Source organism: Carassius carassius, chromosome 34, assembly GCF_963082965.1.
Source record: "Carassius carassius chromosome 34, fCarCar2.1, whole genome shotgun sequence".
Classification (NCBI taxonomy): domain Eukaryota; kingdom Metazoa; phylum Chordata; class Actinopteri; order Cypriniformes; family Cyprinidae; genus Carassius; species Carassius carassius.
Window position 1 is genome coordinate 21,357,258 of NC_081788.1, and position 15,734 is coordinate 21,372,991.

Below are 15,734 nucleotides of genomic sequence, written 5' to 3' on the forward strand. Positions count from 1 at the left end.
TTTACAATAGTGAAGTGCACTAGATGGCACTCTTTACGTATCTTGACTTCAGCTGCCTCAGACGCAAATTCTGGCGATAATGAGGCAAAGGTATTTCGTAATAAGCTCAATAACGCAAGCCTTTCTACAACATTTGCAACACTTTATGAACCCTATATTTACAATCGTAGTATGGACATAATACATAGCCTATTAAGTGTTTGAAATGCGAATAAACAGGTTAGGACTGCCATGATTGCGTTACGTAGGCTACTGCTCATCTTTGAAATAAGCTGTATTTAGTGTAGAGCTCTTCAGGTTTTAGGTTAGTACTACAAACACAGTCGTCAAAATCACATATTGATTAACTGAACCATATATTCAAATCAAGCTGCGCAATATCAGCGACAGGTGCATTGCAGTTACTGTTCGTCCTCAGTTTATTTCCTGTAAATACAGCAGAAATATTTTTTTAGGTATTAAAAGTAATGACATTTGAAGTAGGTGCATGTAATTTACCATTTCCGGTGTAATGTTAGTTAATTTCTTTGTGTTTTTCATATCTGTGATCTTAATGTAGGCTATCTCCAGGGATCACTGGCACTTAGGCTACGTGTAGAAAAACAGGAGAGAAAAGGAAACCCTACCATAAGAAAAGCAAGTATGAACTGTGACGCCCTTCTGCTAACGTAAAGTTGCGAGGCTTTGGTTGACCAGCGTCTAAAAATAATAATCAGGATATGTGCGTCATTTACTAAGAGACGCAGGATACATTGCAAGTGGTTTAATATAATATGTTGTCAATTAAACTACATAAAGAATACACAAGCATTTATAGAAATGAACATAAAATAAATCATTTAAATATTTTTTTGTAAACTTTTTATACCGGTCCCCGTCGTATTCACACAATACACGTGTGGGGAGGCAAAGAAATACCGCGAGCTGAGACTGGACGGCGGGAACTTCGCCTAGCTGAGGCTCAAAGTGTGAGTGCACATCTCTGCTCATAATAACTCTCTTTTCTTCCTTTCTTATTCTTTCTTTTGCTTTTTCTTCTGATCCTCCTCTTATTCCAGCTCCAAGAGCAATTTATTACATTTCTCACTGACCTAACACTTACACAATCTTATGCATGCGAGTCATTGCTATATACTAAACTATTAACTTTTTAAACATGCAGACGGTCCATTCAAATGCTAATCATTGTGGTCTACTGAAGGACTATCTGTCAGTCAAAATTCTTGTTGCAAACTTACAAATCGGTGAGTTTTGGTGCATTTTCAACCCCTCTAGCTTCCAAATTTCTTGCCAGCTAATATTTTTATTGGTTGTCAGGACACTGAGTCTGTGTGTCAGTGCATTTAGAAGTATTAAAACCATGAAATGCCTTTAGACTGAGATCATGGAAGTGGTGCCTGGAAATTTTCTCATAAATTTTGAGTGAAGTCTCTGATGTAACACATCACTGTAAAACAAAACAATTTGCTTGAACAAGGAAAACTCTTGAATTGACCTGCTCTTAACTGTCTGTCTCATGGGTTGCAATGGACATATTTCAGTTTTTATGCATGGCATACATCATGCACGTGAATTATTTCTTCTCTGTGAGCAAATCTAAACATGACACTGGTGAAATCCTACTCTGCGTGTTCACTGGGGCTTTTCTTTCATTTTTTTGGAAATAATTATAAGTACATGTCATTTTTCACTCTAACTCACTGGTTGCACTCGCAAAACCATGATCATTGTTGTTGTCTACAATCCCTCCAACAATGAGCTTGTGAAAACCTAGACCCTGGTGAAGAACTGCATTGTTCTGGTGGACAGCTCAACATTCAGGCATTATGTCTATTATTAGAAATTGAGCCATCTCAGCCTCAGACTGTTCATGGACCCTTTGCTTACACATTGCGCACAAAATATAAAAGCTTTTCCAAAACCAGAAGTTCCAATGTGTCATCTTTACATGGTTGCTACAAATGCAAGTTTTCTGAGGAGTATGTAATGGCATTTGGTGATTTATGTTAACATAAGCGACAGAAATACTGGCAATGCAACACAGTTGAGCAGTTCAGAATAAATCAAAATACTGCAGACGCCTAATAGTGTCTTAACAGACCTGCAGCGATTTAATTGATGGCAATGCAAACGCAGCTTTTGTCTTCAAATTGTCAACATTAGATGCACTTTGGGTTTGACATCTTAAGCAAGAATAAACCAATATTGTTTTCTAATTAAACTCTATTATTCAGTTTAGTTATTCAGTCTCTGTGAGTTTTCCACACTTTGAGCCATTCACAATCTTCTCCATTTTCCTAAACTTATCATTGGCAAGAGGTTGTTTTTTAACAGCATTAGTTAGAGGTGACACATTCCCATTAGTACATTCAATCCATGGTCCAAAGCAAATAAACTTATGTCTAAGTTTTGTTTTTTTTGTTTTTTTTACTGTTCTACTGTCTCAGCCTGTATTGCGTCCAGACCCGGCCAGTGTGGCAGAGCAGATGGATACATCTTGAAAGGGAAAGAGCTGAAAATTTTATTTCAGTAATTCAACTCAAATTGTGAAACTTTTGTATTAAATTAATTCAGTGCACACAGACTGAAGTAGTTTAAGGCCCAATCCCAATTCTACCCCTTAGCCCTTCCCCTTTCCCCTACCCCTCCGTTTCACGCCTTCACGTGAAGGGGTAGGGGTGTCTCGATTCTCGTTTGGTTGGAGGGGTAGGGGTAAGGGGAAGGGCCAGAAAGCCCTTCAAACGAAGATTTTTCGGGACCACACTTCAAACGAAGGGGTATGAATTTTCTCGGCAACATGGCTGCTACAGTGAACAAAAATACTTTTTTGGCATAAATAAACATTTTAACGAAAAGTAATCATTTGTTTTATGTTACATTCAATTGTGAGTTCATATTAACGGTCATGTTACTTAAATAAAATGTTGGCAAAAAATCACTAATATTTGCTAACGTCATATTATTACAGACTGCATGATAGTGCCACAGCATATGTCTGATAAGGGCGATAACTGCCGTAGACTAATCCCACCCCAATAATTAGAAATCGCTAAACCATTTTCTCAAATATTGCCTATTCGAGAGAGAAATGGAGGTTGCTTGTATTTGCGTCTGTTCGTTTATCTTTTTAGAGTGCCTTTACTTAAAAACAGCAATTGTGTCCTCTCGTCGCTGGAAAATATAATGTAGTGATTCAGTATTTAAACTGTATTTAATAAAAGTCATGGGGCAGCGTTGACAAGTTTATTTTCTCCTGGATGTGTGAGCTGCGCAATTTCTGATATGTATGTGTGTCAGTAAGCAGCTCTTTAATACAGAACGATAATTAAATGCTCTAATGCACACCAGTATATGTGTGTATTGTAAGAGCTAGACGACGAACGCTGATAATGTGTGACATCATGGTAGTGGTGTCCCAATCCTTAGGGGAATATCATCTCCCCTACCCCTTAACACTCTGTTTTAAAGGAACAAGGGGAGAGGGTAGGCGGAGCGGTAGTGGAAGGGGAGAGGGTAGGGGGAGGGGTAGTGGAAGGGGAAGGGGTATAAAATAGAATTGGGATTGGGCCTAAGTCTTTGGTTTTCAATTGTGATGATTTTGGCCCACATTTAACAAAAACCCACCTATTCACTATCTCAACAAATTATAATACTTCATAAGACCAATAAAAAAATAAAATAATAAAGAAAAAACATTTTTATTTTTAGCGAACTGTTGGCATTCTGGAAAGTATGTTCATTTACTGTATATGTACTCAATACATGGTAGGGACTCCTTTTGCTTTAATTACTGCCTCAATTCGGCGTGGCTTGGAGGTGATCAGTTTGTGGCACTGCTGAGGTGGTATGGAAGTCCAGGTTTCTTTGACAATGGCCTTTAGCTCATCTGCATTATTTGGTCTCTTGTTTCTCATTTTCCTCTTGACAATACCCTCTGGTGAGATTGCTGGCCAGTCAAGCACACCAACACCATGGTCATTTAACCAACTTTTAGTGCTTTTGGCAGTGTGGGCAGGTGCTAAATTCTGTAAGAAAATAAAATCAGCATCTTCAAAAAGCTGGTCAGCAGAAGGAAGCATGAAGTGCTCCAAAATTTCTTGGTAAACGAGCGCAGTGACAGTGGCAAAAAACACAATAAACCAATACCAGCAGATGACACTGCACCCCAAATCATCACAGACTGTGGAAACTTAACACTGGACTTCAAGCAACTTGGGCTATGAGCTTCTCCACCCTTCCTCCAGACTCTAGGACCTTGGTTTCCAAATGAAATACAAAACTTGCTCTCATCTGAAAAGAGGACTTTGGAACACTGGGTAACTGTCAATTTCTTCTTCTCCTTAGCCCAGGTAAGATGCATCAGAAGTGGCTTAACAAGAATAATACGACAACTGTAGCCAAATTCCTTGACACGTCTGTGTGCGGTGGCTCTTGATGCCTTGACCCCAGCCTCAGTCCATTCCTTGTGAAGTTCACTCAAATTCTTGAATCAAATTTTGCTTGACAATCTTCATAAGGCTGCAGTTCTCTTGTTTGGTTTTGTATATTTTTCTTCCACACTTTTTCCTTCCACTCAGCTTTCTGTTAACATGCTAGGATTAAGCACTCAGTGAACAGCCAGCTCCTTTGGCAATGAATGTTTGTGGCTTACCCTCCTTGTGAAGGGTGTCAATGATTGTCTTCTGGACAACTGTCAGATCAGCAGTTTTCTCCATGATTGTGTAGCCTAGTGAACCAAATTGAGAGACCATTTTGAAGTCTCAAGAAACCTTGAATTATTCCAAGTTGAATTATTGAAATAAATGAACCTTTCCATGACATTCTAATTTAGGACAGACTCCCCTAACAATAGTCTATAAAAGTGTATTAAATCTAAGTTCCCTTTCGAACAGTCTCTCCCATTGCATTGCTGATGCTTATGCGTAAACTCCTGTATACTCTGATACTGATGCCTAATTTGTTCACGTTCTTGTACCTTCCCCGCATTTAACAGCACATTTTTGAGCAAATTTCCAGTGATGATTCAAATGTCATGCCACAAGTGTGACTTGTGCAGGGAACCCCTACATTATGCAAATGGGAGAGGTGAGTTTGTCGCCTGTCTGGGCAGTGTAAACGCAGATGGAATACTCTCACTGCGAAAGCATTAAAGAGCCTACGATTCACTGAACAAGCAAGCCGCTTAATATCAAATCTGCGCTGGATATTAATATCCAAAGTATAGTGAAAACACTATCAATTAGCACAGTAACAAGATCGGCGGTTTAAGACATTAACTTGTAAGCACAAAACACAATATACTTCTCTTTTCAATATGAATAAGGCTTTATTAGATAAATGTAAGACATATAAACTAATCTAACACATAAACGCACGCACTCACACATTCACACAAGTTGCAGGAAGATCGAAAGTTAGGGAAAGATGAGTTTAAGAGAATGGAAATGTGGAATCCCAAGTTTACAGCTATACGTGAAATTGCATAGACATGAACAACCATCAATCACGTTATTAACCCTCGCATTGAGTTCCTCAATGAGGTTAAAATTATATTAGATACACCAGTACAAATGTCTGAAGGTACATTGCCTGTGTTCCCTTTGTTGTCATCGAAAGGGGGTTTCCGATGTCGCTGATTGGCTGGAAGTTCAGTAGTCGCTGAAGTGACGTCTTGGGAAGCCCGTGGTTGGGCGTTGGCTGAAGATGCAGAGTTGTGTGGGCAGGTTGAAGTTGAACGGGCAGTCAAGGTCAGACACGGCGTTACAAAACTTAACTCAGAACACGAAACTCTCAAACGGAAAAGTAAAGAAGTAAAGTTTGCAGAGACTAGGTGGTGTTTCTTCTCATTGTGGCTAAGTAGCAGCAGGCGTGCAGGCCGAAGCACGCTGGAACCGTGCTCAAAGAACAGTGATGACTAACAGCATGGCTAAAAGCTAAAGCTAAGAAGCAAAGCTAAAAGCAAACTAAAAGCAGGCATGACTAATAGCAGAAGCTAAACGCATAGCTAAAAACTAAAAGCAAACATGACTAATAGCAAAAGCTAAGAAGCATAGCTAAAAACTAAAAGCATACTAAAAGCAAGATTTTATGGTGTCCTAAGTATTTAAACTGGCCTGTTGTCTTGACCAATCAGATATTGTCTTGGCTCGGGGGTATCATAAATCATATGTTAAATCATAAGCATGTGGTCCGAATTTTCCCGCTCTTGCAGGGTCTAATTTTGGACATGATTCCTATAACAAGAATATGATACATTTGACAAATAACTGATGGTCATGACTGTTTCAAGCTAACAGATTCGAACGTACACACTAAGCACGAATATGTATCTTTAAGCTATCCAATAGTTATTAAAAGACATACACAATAAGTGATTATAAACATGATAGTCAAATGTGTGGGTTACATATAAATGAATATGGAGTGAAGGGATGGACTGATATTCATTTATAAGTCTTTTTGAGTTCATTTTCATCCATATATATATGTAGAAAAGACAGTTTTCTGTGCCATTATCTGACAAAGATTTCTGTGGAGAACAGAGGTTAAAAGGCCCCCTTTAGGAATTTCAGTCTGGTTCTGCTGGGTGGGGGAAGTCAAAGGATCTTGTGTAGTACTCTCATGGGTTTACATGTGATGTCCGGCGTTGCCTATCAATTACGAACAACAAATTTGACAATCTCTTCTCCGAATTGAAATTGTCAATAATTGTTCTAGTGGTGTTAATGTTGAAAGCTGTTCTGTGAAAGCGTTGGTTGGTTGGTTTTCTTACCTGGGACATGTGGCACAGAATGTTTTATGACTTCCTGTTGCCTTACTGAGGAATTCGACTCGTGTTTCAACCTTAGTCCTAATCGACTTTTTAATTTGTCTGATTCAAGTCAGATCCGCTACAGTGCTCTATGTTTTCCAGGCCAAACTTCTCAGCACAATGGATGAGACCGACCAGACTTATGATGCCTTCAAATAGCTGCCTACAGCGACTGTCTTGGCTCTGTACAGTACTAAGGGCACTGCGCAGGTGATTGGCAAGGTCATGGCCAACATGGTGGTGCTGTAACGCCACCTTTGGCTAAATCTGACAGAGATCAGGGATGCTGACAAACTAAAACCACTTGCCATCCGGCTTCAGACTTGGAAAACTAGCCCGGATCTGTAAAGTTAGTTTCTAAAAACCATAGAATAAGGCTACTCGCTTCAGTTCGTTGCAGACTGACTTGCTTCAGAGGTATCATTCAAACTTCGGTATGGAACAATGATGCACAAGTTTTCCGGTCCAAAGTTCAAAGCAAACAGTTGCTAGCAAACAGTGAGTTGGGCTTTTACAGCTGTTACTTCTTTGTTCTCAAGAAAGATGGCGGGCTCAGAATCATTCTTGGTCACAGGCATCTGAACCGCTCCCTAATGAGACGGCTGTTCAGGATGTTGACTTTGAAACATCCTTGTGCAAATATGCCCTGAGGACTGGTTTCTATCAGTGGATCTGAAAGACATTTACGTTTATATCCAGATAGCTCCCCATCACAGGACTGTTCTAAGGATTCATATTCAAGAGAGTGACCTATCAGTATACAGTCCTGCCATTCAGACTGTCTCTGACCCCACACAATTTTACAAAGTGAATAGACAAATTTCTTTCCCCATTGAGATGGAGAAATCAGCATTCTAAATTACCTTGATGATTGGATGGTCTTAGCCAGATCAGAACGGGAACTCATCGCTCATGGGACGGTGCAGCTCAGCCACCTGGAGCAGCTTGGGTTGAGAATCAATTTAGCCTAGAGCTCTTTGTCTGCCATGTCCTGTCTCACACTTGGCACATGAGATGTTTTTATCCTAGTTCCAATTAGGCATCCCTTGGGGCTGACCTCCAGAAGGAAGGTGTTAATAACAAATACCTCCAGCTCAGGCTGGGGAGCTCTGTATGAGTCCATGGAGATAATGGCTAAAAACCTTCCTATCGGCCTTGATAGGACCACATCCCGGTCCGTGCTCAATCTACAAGACGTCTTTACGCCCTTAAATGGTTAGTCTTCTCTTACTAGTGTGCAGCATGGAACCAAGACCCGTTACCATGCAATGTTTTTGAATCAGAGATTGAATCTGCCTTGCCCTCATACTGTGCCCACTTGGGACTTATCTATAGCCCTCGGGGCTCTGTTAGGTCCTCCCTTTGAGCAGCTGCCGTAGGCTGACTTGCAGCCCCTGTCGCTTAAGAGTGCCCTCCTTCTGGCTTTAGCATCAGTCAAGGGAGTGGGTGACCTGCAAGCACTGTCAGTCAGTGCTTCCTGTCCTGAGTCACGGCTGTGTACTAAAAGTGCTTTCCACTCCATTCAGAGCACAAGTCATCACCCACCTAGCACTCACCAGTTCAGAATGTGAGCAGGGTCCTAATCCACTCTGCCCAGCTTGTGCTCTTAGACTTTGTATGCTTCACAGGCTACTTTAAAGGTCTGCCGGTTTAGAAGTATCTCACTGGATAGTCAGTGCTATAGCTCTGGCTTACGCCCCAGCAGGCTTGCAGTGTTCTACTGTAGGTGTGATGAAAAACTCCACCAGAGGAATGACCTCCTCCTGGGTTTGGTCCAGAGGGGTTTCTATTGGTGATATTTGTGCAGCTGCTGGCTGGTCAATGCTGTCTACCTTCACTAGATTTTATAACTAGAATGTCCCTTCCTTGCAGGTACGGATCTTGTAAACTTAATTTTACCTAATCTCCTTTGTAAGTGGAGAGGGTTATGTCATTTAGTCCTCAGCCTAAGTGGCTTGGGTATCATTATTGGCTCAGACTAACTGGAGCCCTCTGTACGGGTGCTCTTCAATACAGCACAGAGTCTTCATTCTGCACTTGCTTATAGCATGTCACTATTGGATGCATTCCCCACTGGCGCAATGGGTGAGACCATTCGAAAGGGAATGCTCCAGTTACTAACGTAACGTCGGTTCCCTGAGATAAGAGAGCGAGTGTTGCATATGCTGCTGTGCTTTAAGGCCTCATGTAGATGACTGTCACTTCAGTCGAGAGATTCTGACACAATGCGGCTCAGAGCCGACTTATATAGTTTTTTTTCTGCTCAGTCAATTATAAGGCTGAGATTAGTTCTAATAAACTTTAAAAAAGTAAAGTGAACATATGCAAATAATTAGCAAAATGTCTAGCGATTTGATTCCCCAGTATAATTCAATGTGTTTATACTGAATTTAATTATATTTGATTCTGAGTAACACCATATTTATTTAGTTAAACAGTAAACATATTTACCACATCTAAAATGCACAATGATGAGCATTAGACTGCAATATCCAAGACTCATTTATTTTCAGAGATTCAGAGATTGACATAATTATTAAAATTAAACAAACTGTACATTTTATACATATGTTGAAAGTGTGGTAGATATTAAAGCCATCAACCATTACAAAATAAAGAACTATGTTTATCTGGGATGATGACAACCATATTAAAAGCAATACAAACATTTGCAAACATTCACTGACAAAACACAGCAACACTAAATAATTGTTTCCAACACAACAGCCAACAAATCAGAAAAAGAGCTCTGAGAGGGAAATGTGGAACTCATCACTGATGAGTTGTGGTGGTTATGAAGTTTCTATCAAACTGTTCCAAAGTCACAATTGGATCTGAGCTGACCAGCTGGATTTATTAAGACTAGTGATGTAGCGAAGACGACAAGGGAGTATCTCATGATACTTTGAACATATCTTTCAAAATACTGAGAAAAAAAATGCAATTTCATAACATCCCACAAATAAACACTCCACAACACAAACCCCTCATTATTTAACCTTTGTTGTCATGGAAAAGCAGCTTTTAGGCTAGTCAAGCAGATATTTCAGTCCAATGAAGTGATCCAACCATGCATTTTAGGGAAATAAAAAAAAGGTGAATTTTGAGAAAATCTGTAAACTCTTTGACAGGCTAAAACTGCATAGATGAAAGAAAATGATAAAAAAAAGTGTTTGGTCTAAAAGAAGACAAATTGTGTTGATGGCCGACAAGGTAAGCTGGTCCTATGTCTCTGTGTACACTGATGACATTTGGCTCAAGACGCGATCAAAGCCTCCCACCTGAAAGAAAACACTCTCCTCTGTGCCCGGTGAGAACTGGCAACCTGATCCTATGATGTCCGACACCAAGCTGAAACCTTTGCATTATGGAGAAAAGGAACATATGGAACAATACGTTACTTGTATTAATCTCTCAGAAAACATGGAAAAAAAATGTCTTGTTAGACCACAAGTACCTTCAGGTAATAATTATGCTACTAATTGGTGGGTAGATAAGTTGGTTGTCTCTTTAACGGTACTACCCAATTTTTACTGATTTAAAATACACTTGTTTAATAACAAAAATAACTTGTAGAGTACTGAAACTGAAGACAAACTGATGGGTAATATGGGAAAGAAAAAAACTGACAAGACGACTACCAGCCAGATCAGCTGACCTGTTTCTAACCATGTTGCTTATTACTGGTGATGTTGTCCTAAAACAAAGCTGACAATATAACTTGAACTTAATTTATATAGATTTAGATATTACTTGATAATTATTGGTTTTGTGTAGCTAAAGGTGTAGTAACATTTTCCGTTGTTCTGTGAATTTTCACAGCTGAAATACATTCATTTTAAGTCTCACAATTTTGCGTGGGGCAAAAGATGAAACAATGCTTTCTGAAGTCAGCTTATTTATTGGTTCTGCAGCTGATTCATTATTTTATTAATTTAAAAAAAAATAATAGACACTGTGAACATCATTTTAGTTATTTTCTTCTTTAGTGGCAATACACAAATTACATTTATTATGGGAAAAACGAATCAAGCCCTAATAGTCTTGTGTAGCCAGACTTTCAAACTGACAGCAGAAGGTCTGGGAACCTTGGCTGCTTTGAATGGCAAGGACTGCCCAAGAGGCCATATGACTGACAGATAAAGCGACCAATCACGTTTCGTTTTGTGCTGCTTCAGGTTTAGGGGCGTGGAAATGTCCCCACAATAACAGATGTGTGTAAAACTCTTGGATGCATTTTAAAGATTCTATGTCGCAAACTTTAAATATTTCACATACTTTTGAAAATCCACCATTTATTTTATCCTGATAAGCACTCATTATCACAGTTGTAAACACGACGGCTTTCTTCTTACATGAGGGGGTTTGGTGTCACGGCATATTTGTTTCAAGGTGGAACTTTAAATAACACGACAAATACATCTCCCAGAAATCCTGTAGAATTCAACCAATCTGAATGACGACTTTGAAACTCCTGAAGTGTTTCCAATTTTGTGTGCAGTATGCATCAGATCTTCAGCCAACAGTCCATGGGCATGACATCTGAGGCTGAGACTAACAATGCTTTTATGTCAAAAGCAGAGCTTTGCACCATCACCAGGACAAAGATTTCCCCATGCAGATTTCCCAAAGGTTTTAAGCTGGTCATACAAATTTGCAGTGTTGACCAACAGAAAGCTGCTCGGTTTGAAATTTACTTTTTGTGAGCTACATTACTAACAACTAACTGCCCAAGTTCATCAAAATTCATCAAAATTTCACTAATGTGACTGCAGTTTAAAGGTGCATTTGTGTACCTGCGGAAGGGTTGCTGGTGGAACAGCTCATGTGGAAGCCGCTGTGTGGGTTTGTGTTGAAGCTGTGGGACTCTGCAGGTTGATGTCCTCCACTGATGGACTGGTCCATTCTGTAGCCGTCGCCAAAATGGAAACAGCTCTGAAAGTTGCCACGGTAATCTGTGCACACATACCCATACAAAGTAAAAACAACAGAACTCAAATGTCATTTAAATGTGGCTTTTTCCTATACGTTCAAAACTTATAATAGCTCTTAAGCAAATCCTGTATTCCTGTATGTATTTCTATTTTTTTTTATTATTCCCTTCCCTTGTTTCTCAGAGTTTGCTTCCAGGAGTGTTCAACAAGTAGTCTCTCTCAGATGGGGGTCTTAGATTTGAGGTGGTACACAGATATATCTGTGTCCTGACAAGGAAGTTCACAGCAGTTCTTTTGACAGACAGCTTAGCTGTTTTGGATTGGGGGATTTTAAAAGAAAAATGGTTCCTCTTGTGGTTCCAGGCATCCCCTTCAGCCCACATGTTCTGGCTAATGCACAGAGCACTGCAGAGACTACACCAGTTCTCATACTATCTGACTCTCTCTGACATGAAATTTTCATGCGCTGACATTAAACATATGTGTCATATGTGATATGGAAATTTCTAAGTTAATAAAATTATTCATGGTCAAAAGTTTGCAGAAAAACCTTAAAAAAAAAAAACCTTCATCTACTTGTATATTCGAATAAAGTAAACATAAAAATAAAAGTATATTGTTAGAAACATTTGGAGATGAACTCTTACTGGACTGAAGCAACTTTACTTGATTATCCATACATCAATTGTTTCAATTTAATGTGACTTTCAAATATGATACATCAGAGGGACATTCATTGGTTAATCTCAATAGTCTGCTATATTTTTAAAGATCTACCGGTAACTGATTTATCTGCAACTTCAACAAATTGCTAATTTTTGCTCATTTTGGGCGTCTCAATAAAACTCAATAAACAGTGTTTTTTTTTATTCCTTGAGTATGAGCTCCACATATCCTATATATCATAAATATGACCCATGAAACCTGATGTATCAAATATGATACTTTAGATTTTTTTATAAACCTTTAATAAAATGTTCAATTAAATTTCACAAATAATTACAAAGAAATGGAAATTAACACACCGGATTAAGATTTTAAATGTAGAAAGACTGAAATAGTATTTTCTTGTAAAATGTAATCCAATATACATCTATATTTACAGTGCAGTTTTAAATCATTTTAAAGGAAGTGCTGGACATTTAATGTGTGTTAAGACTGCCACACAATAAAATCAGAGCAAACAAACGCAGAAGTTCTCATACCCTCACTTGAAGGCAGGCTGTGGAAGGTGGTGTAGGGTTTATGGTGAGTGTGAAGGTGTTGCTGGCTGGAAGAGGAGTTCTGTTGCTTCTCTAGTGTTGGTGGAGGAGACGTAGCGGCCTTCAGCAGATTGATCCCTGGAGACAGCAAAGCTCCAGACAACCTTGAAGTATACAAAAAACTATAAAACTATACAAGTTCACATATACAGTAGTATATAATGTTTAGTCCTGTGAATATTACTTTATAGTAATTTTATTGACTTGCCCCATTTTACCTTTAACCCTAAGAAAGATCTAGGAGGATTACCTCAGAAAAGGAGTCAACATTATTGATTTATTTTTTTTCATTTATTCTTTTATTTACTCTAACATGCTTTATCCTTTTCCAATTCTTGTTTTAATGGAAAGCCATGAGCCTGGTTTTGATTGAGTACAAGCCCATTCTTCACTCCAGATGCCACTTATACATAACATGCCCCTTACTTACTGTACACTGTGATGGCTTTGGGGAAGTTATGATAGTTTGCTCATGCTTGCACAAAATGGAACAAATAAAGGCTCTGTTAGTGCCATTAGATGTAGCTGTCACAAGCAAGTCTTCAAATATGCAAAACCATGTGACAGCGAGACGTGGAGTGCCAACCCAATGGCCCTGTGAAGTCGCTCCTGCCCCCTAAGTCAAGTCTCTCTGCCTTTAGTGCACACATCAAAGAATCATATTCTGAATTTCAGAAATGAACAGAGAACAAAAACAAACTCAAAGAAATCGCCTGTTTAAACAGAAGTATGACAAACAGATGCTCATCATGATGTAGTTATGGAGAGAAAATAGTGAGGACATACAGCTATATTGTAAGATATGAAAGGTCTGAGCAAAATTAAATTAATGCACTTTACTGCCTGTTTGTTTTCCCTAATAATATATGAGATCAATATTTATAAATATGTTTTTTTCTTACCTAAATATTAAAGTCCTTACAGAATAAATATTAGAGTTTTGTGGCTTTTTCCATGGCCCTTAAAGCTAAAACCCATTCACTGTATATGCTAGTCTACTCCCAAATACTGATAAAATTCACTTTTAGGAGATTGGTTCAAAAGTATGTAGTCAGCAAGATTTTTTTTAAACAAATTAATATTTTTATTCTGTAGCTACACAGTAAATTTAACAAAAGTGTAATCTGAATGTTATGTATCATAGTTTTCACAAAAAATATTAAGCAACACAAATTTTGTCAATATTGGTAATAATAAGAAAAGTTTCTTGAGCAGCAAATCAGCATACTAGAATGATTTCTGAAGAATCATGTGACACTGAAGGCTGGAGTAATGATGCTAAAAATTAAGCTTTACCATCACAGAAATAAACTTTAAAATATATTAAAATAGAAAACAACATTATTTTCAGAACACCGGCATGACAGGACAAAAACAAACCCATTACATACGAGGCAGTTGTTGCATCCACTGGGAACTAACATAAACTACTGATTATAATAACTTATAAACAGCTTCTCTACGAAATGGCGCCGGCGACAACAGAGAGAATAAAAGGTACACCTTCTTTCTTTGCGTGAACATCTGGGCAGCTTTTTACAAATCTTCCCACATAATGACGTAGAGATGTGGGGGCGTGTTTAAATGAGCCTTTTTAGGGGGGTGTGGACAAGCCTTAACTTTTATGAAGTGAAGTGACATTCAGCCAAGTATGGTGACCCATACTCAGAATTTGTGCTCTGCATTTAACCCATCCGAAATGCACACACACAGAGCAGTGAACACACACACACACACACACACACACACACACACACACACACACACACACACACACACACACACACACACACACACACACACACACACACACCCGGAGCAGTGGGCAGCCATTTATGCTGCGGCACCCGGGGAGCAGTTGGGGGTTCGATGCCTTGCTCAAGGGCACCTAAGTCGTGGTATTGAGGGTGGAGAGAGAACTGTACATGCACTCCCCCCACCCACAATTCCTGCCGGCCCGGGACTCGAACTCACAACCTTTCGATTGGGAGTCCGACTCTCTAACCATTAGGCCACGACTTCCCCGACACAACTTTTATAAAGAATATCTCTCTGGATTTGAGACTTTAGTCTTTGCAGCTTTACAGATCTTCTTTATGCACCAAGAGCTTGTAACATTCCAGAGAAAGGAAAAATTTAAATCGCATCATATGACCCCTTTAACTAATAATGGCTATGTTAAAGGAAATGCACAGACCTTTCGATACATCCCACACAAACAAAAAAATAACAATAATAAATAAATCAGTGATTATTAGGCCAGTGATATGGTCTCATGTGAGTGATTTTAAATATTTTATAAAAACACTGTTGCTATAATGAATAGCACTTTAAACAAAGGAAAATGACTGACTGAACCTTTAGAGCATGTACAATTAAACAGACACGTTATAAATTCATCCACAGAGTTAAAGCCTAGCTAAGACAATGTAAAATTTGGATTCCAATGAGCTAATAATTCTTTTTTATTAATGTTTCAGGCCTCGTGTGGGAGTGATATTTCCCATCATTCATTTGCCCAGAATCTGATAAGGACTTCCTTGGCTGTTATATCTGTTAGACCATTATGTCGTTTTCACTGTTAGCCAAATTCACATTCCAAGGAAAAAATATCAGTTTTTTAATGTTTTTTTTATTTTTATTTTTTATAACTCTTCTCGGATGAGTCATGGGGCTTTTCTCAGACCGCCCTGTTTCACAAGGCAAGCAGCATATATACGTTTAGGA

At 38.9% G+C, this 15,734-nt stretch overlaps 1 protein-coding gene across 3 annotated transcripts in view; it reads right to left on the minus strand.

Moving 5' to 3' along the window:
- Positions 1-9,304: 9,304 nt before the first annotated feature.
- LOC132114723 (zinc finger protein GLIS1-like) overlaps positions 9,305-15,734 on the minus strand; it is an 83,535-nt gene continuing 77,105 nt past the window's right edge. For all 3 annotated transcript variants that reach the window (XM_059523002.1, XM_059523003.1, XM_059523001.1), the window contains exons 9-11: positions 12,951-13,111; positions 11,608-11,766; positions 9,305-10,169 (exon numbers count right to left, since the gene is read on the minus strand). In XM_059523002.1, coding sequence (XP_059378985.1) covers positions 10,036-10,169; positions 11,608-11,766; positions 12,951-13,111 — 454 coding nt within the window. In that variant the 3' untranslated portion in view covers positions 9,305-10,035. The remainder of the gene's footprint in view (positions 10,170-11,607; positions 11,767-12,950; positions 13,112-15,734) is intronic.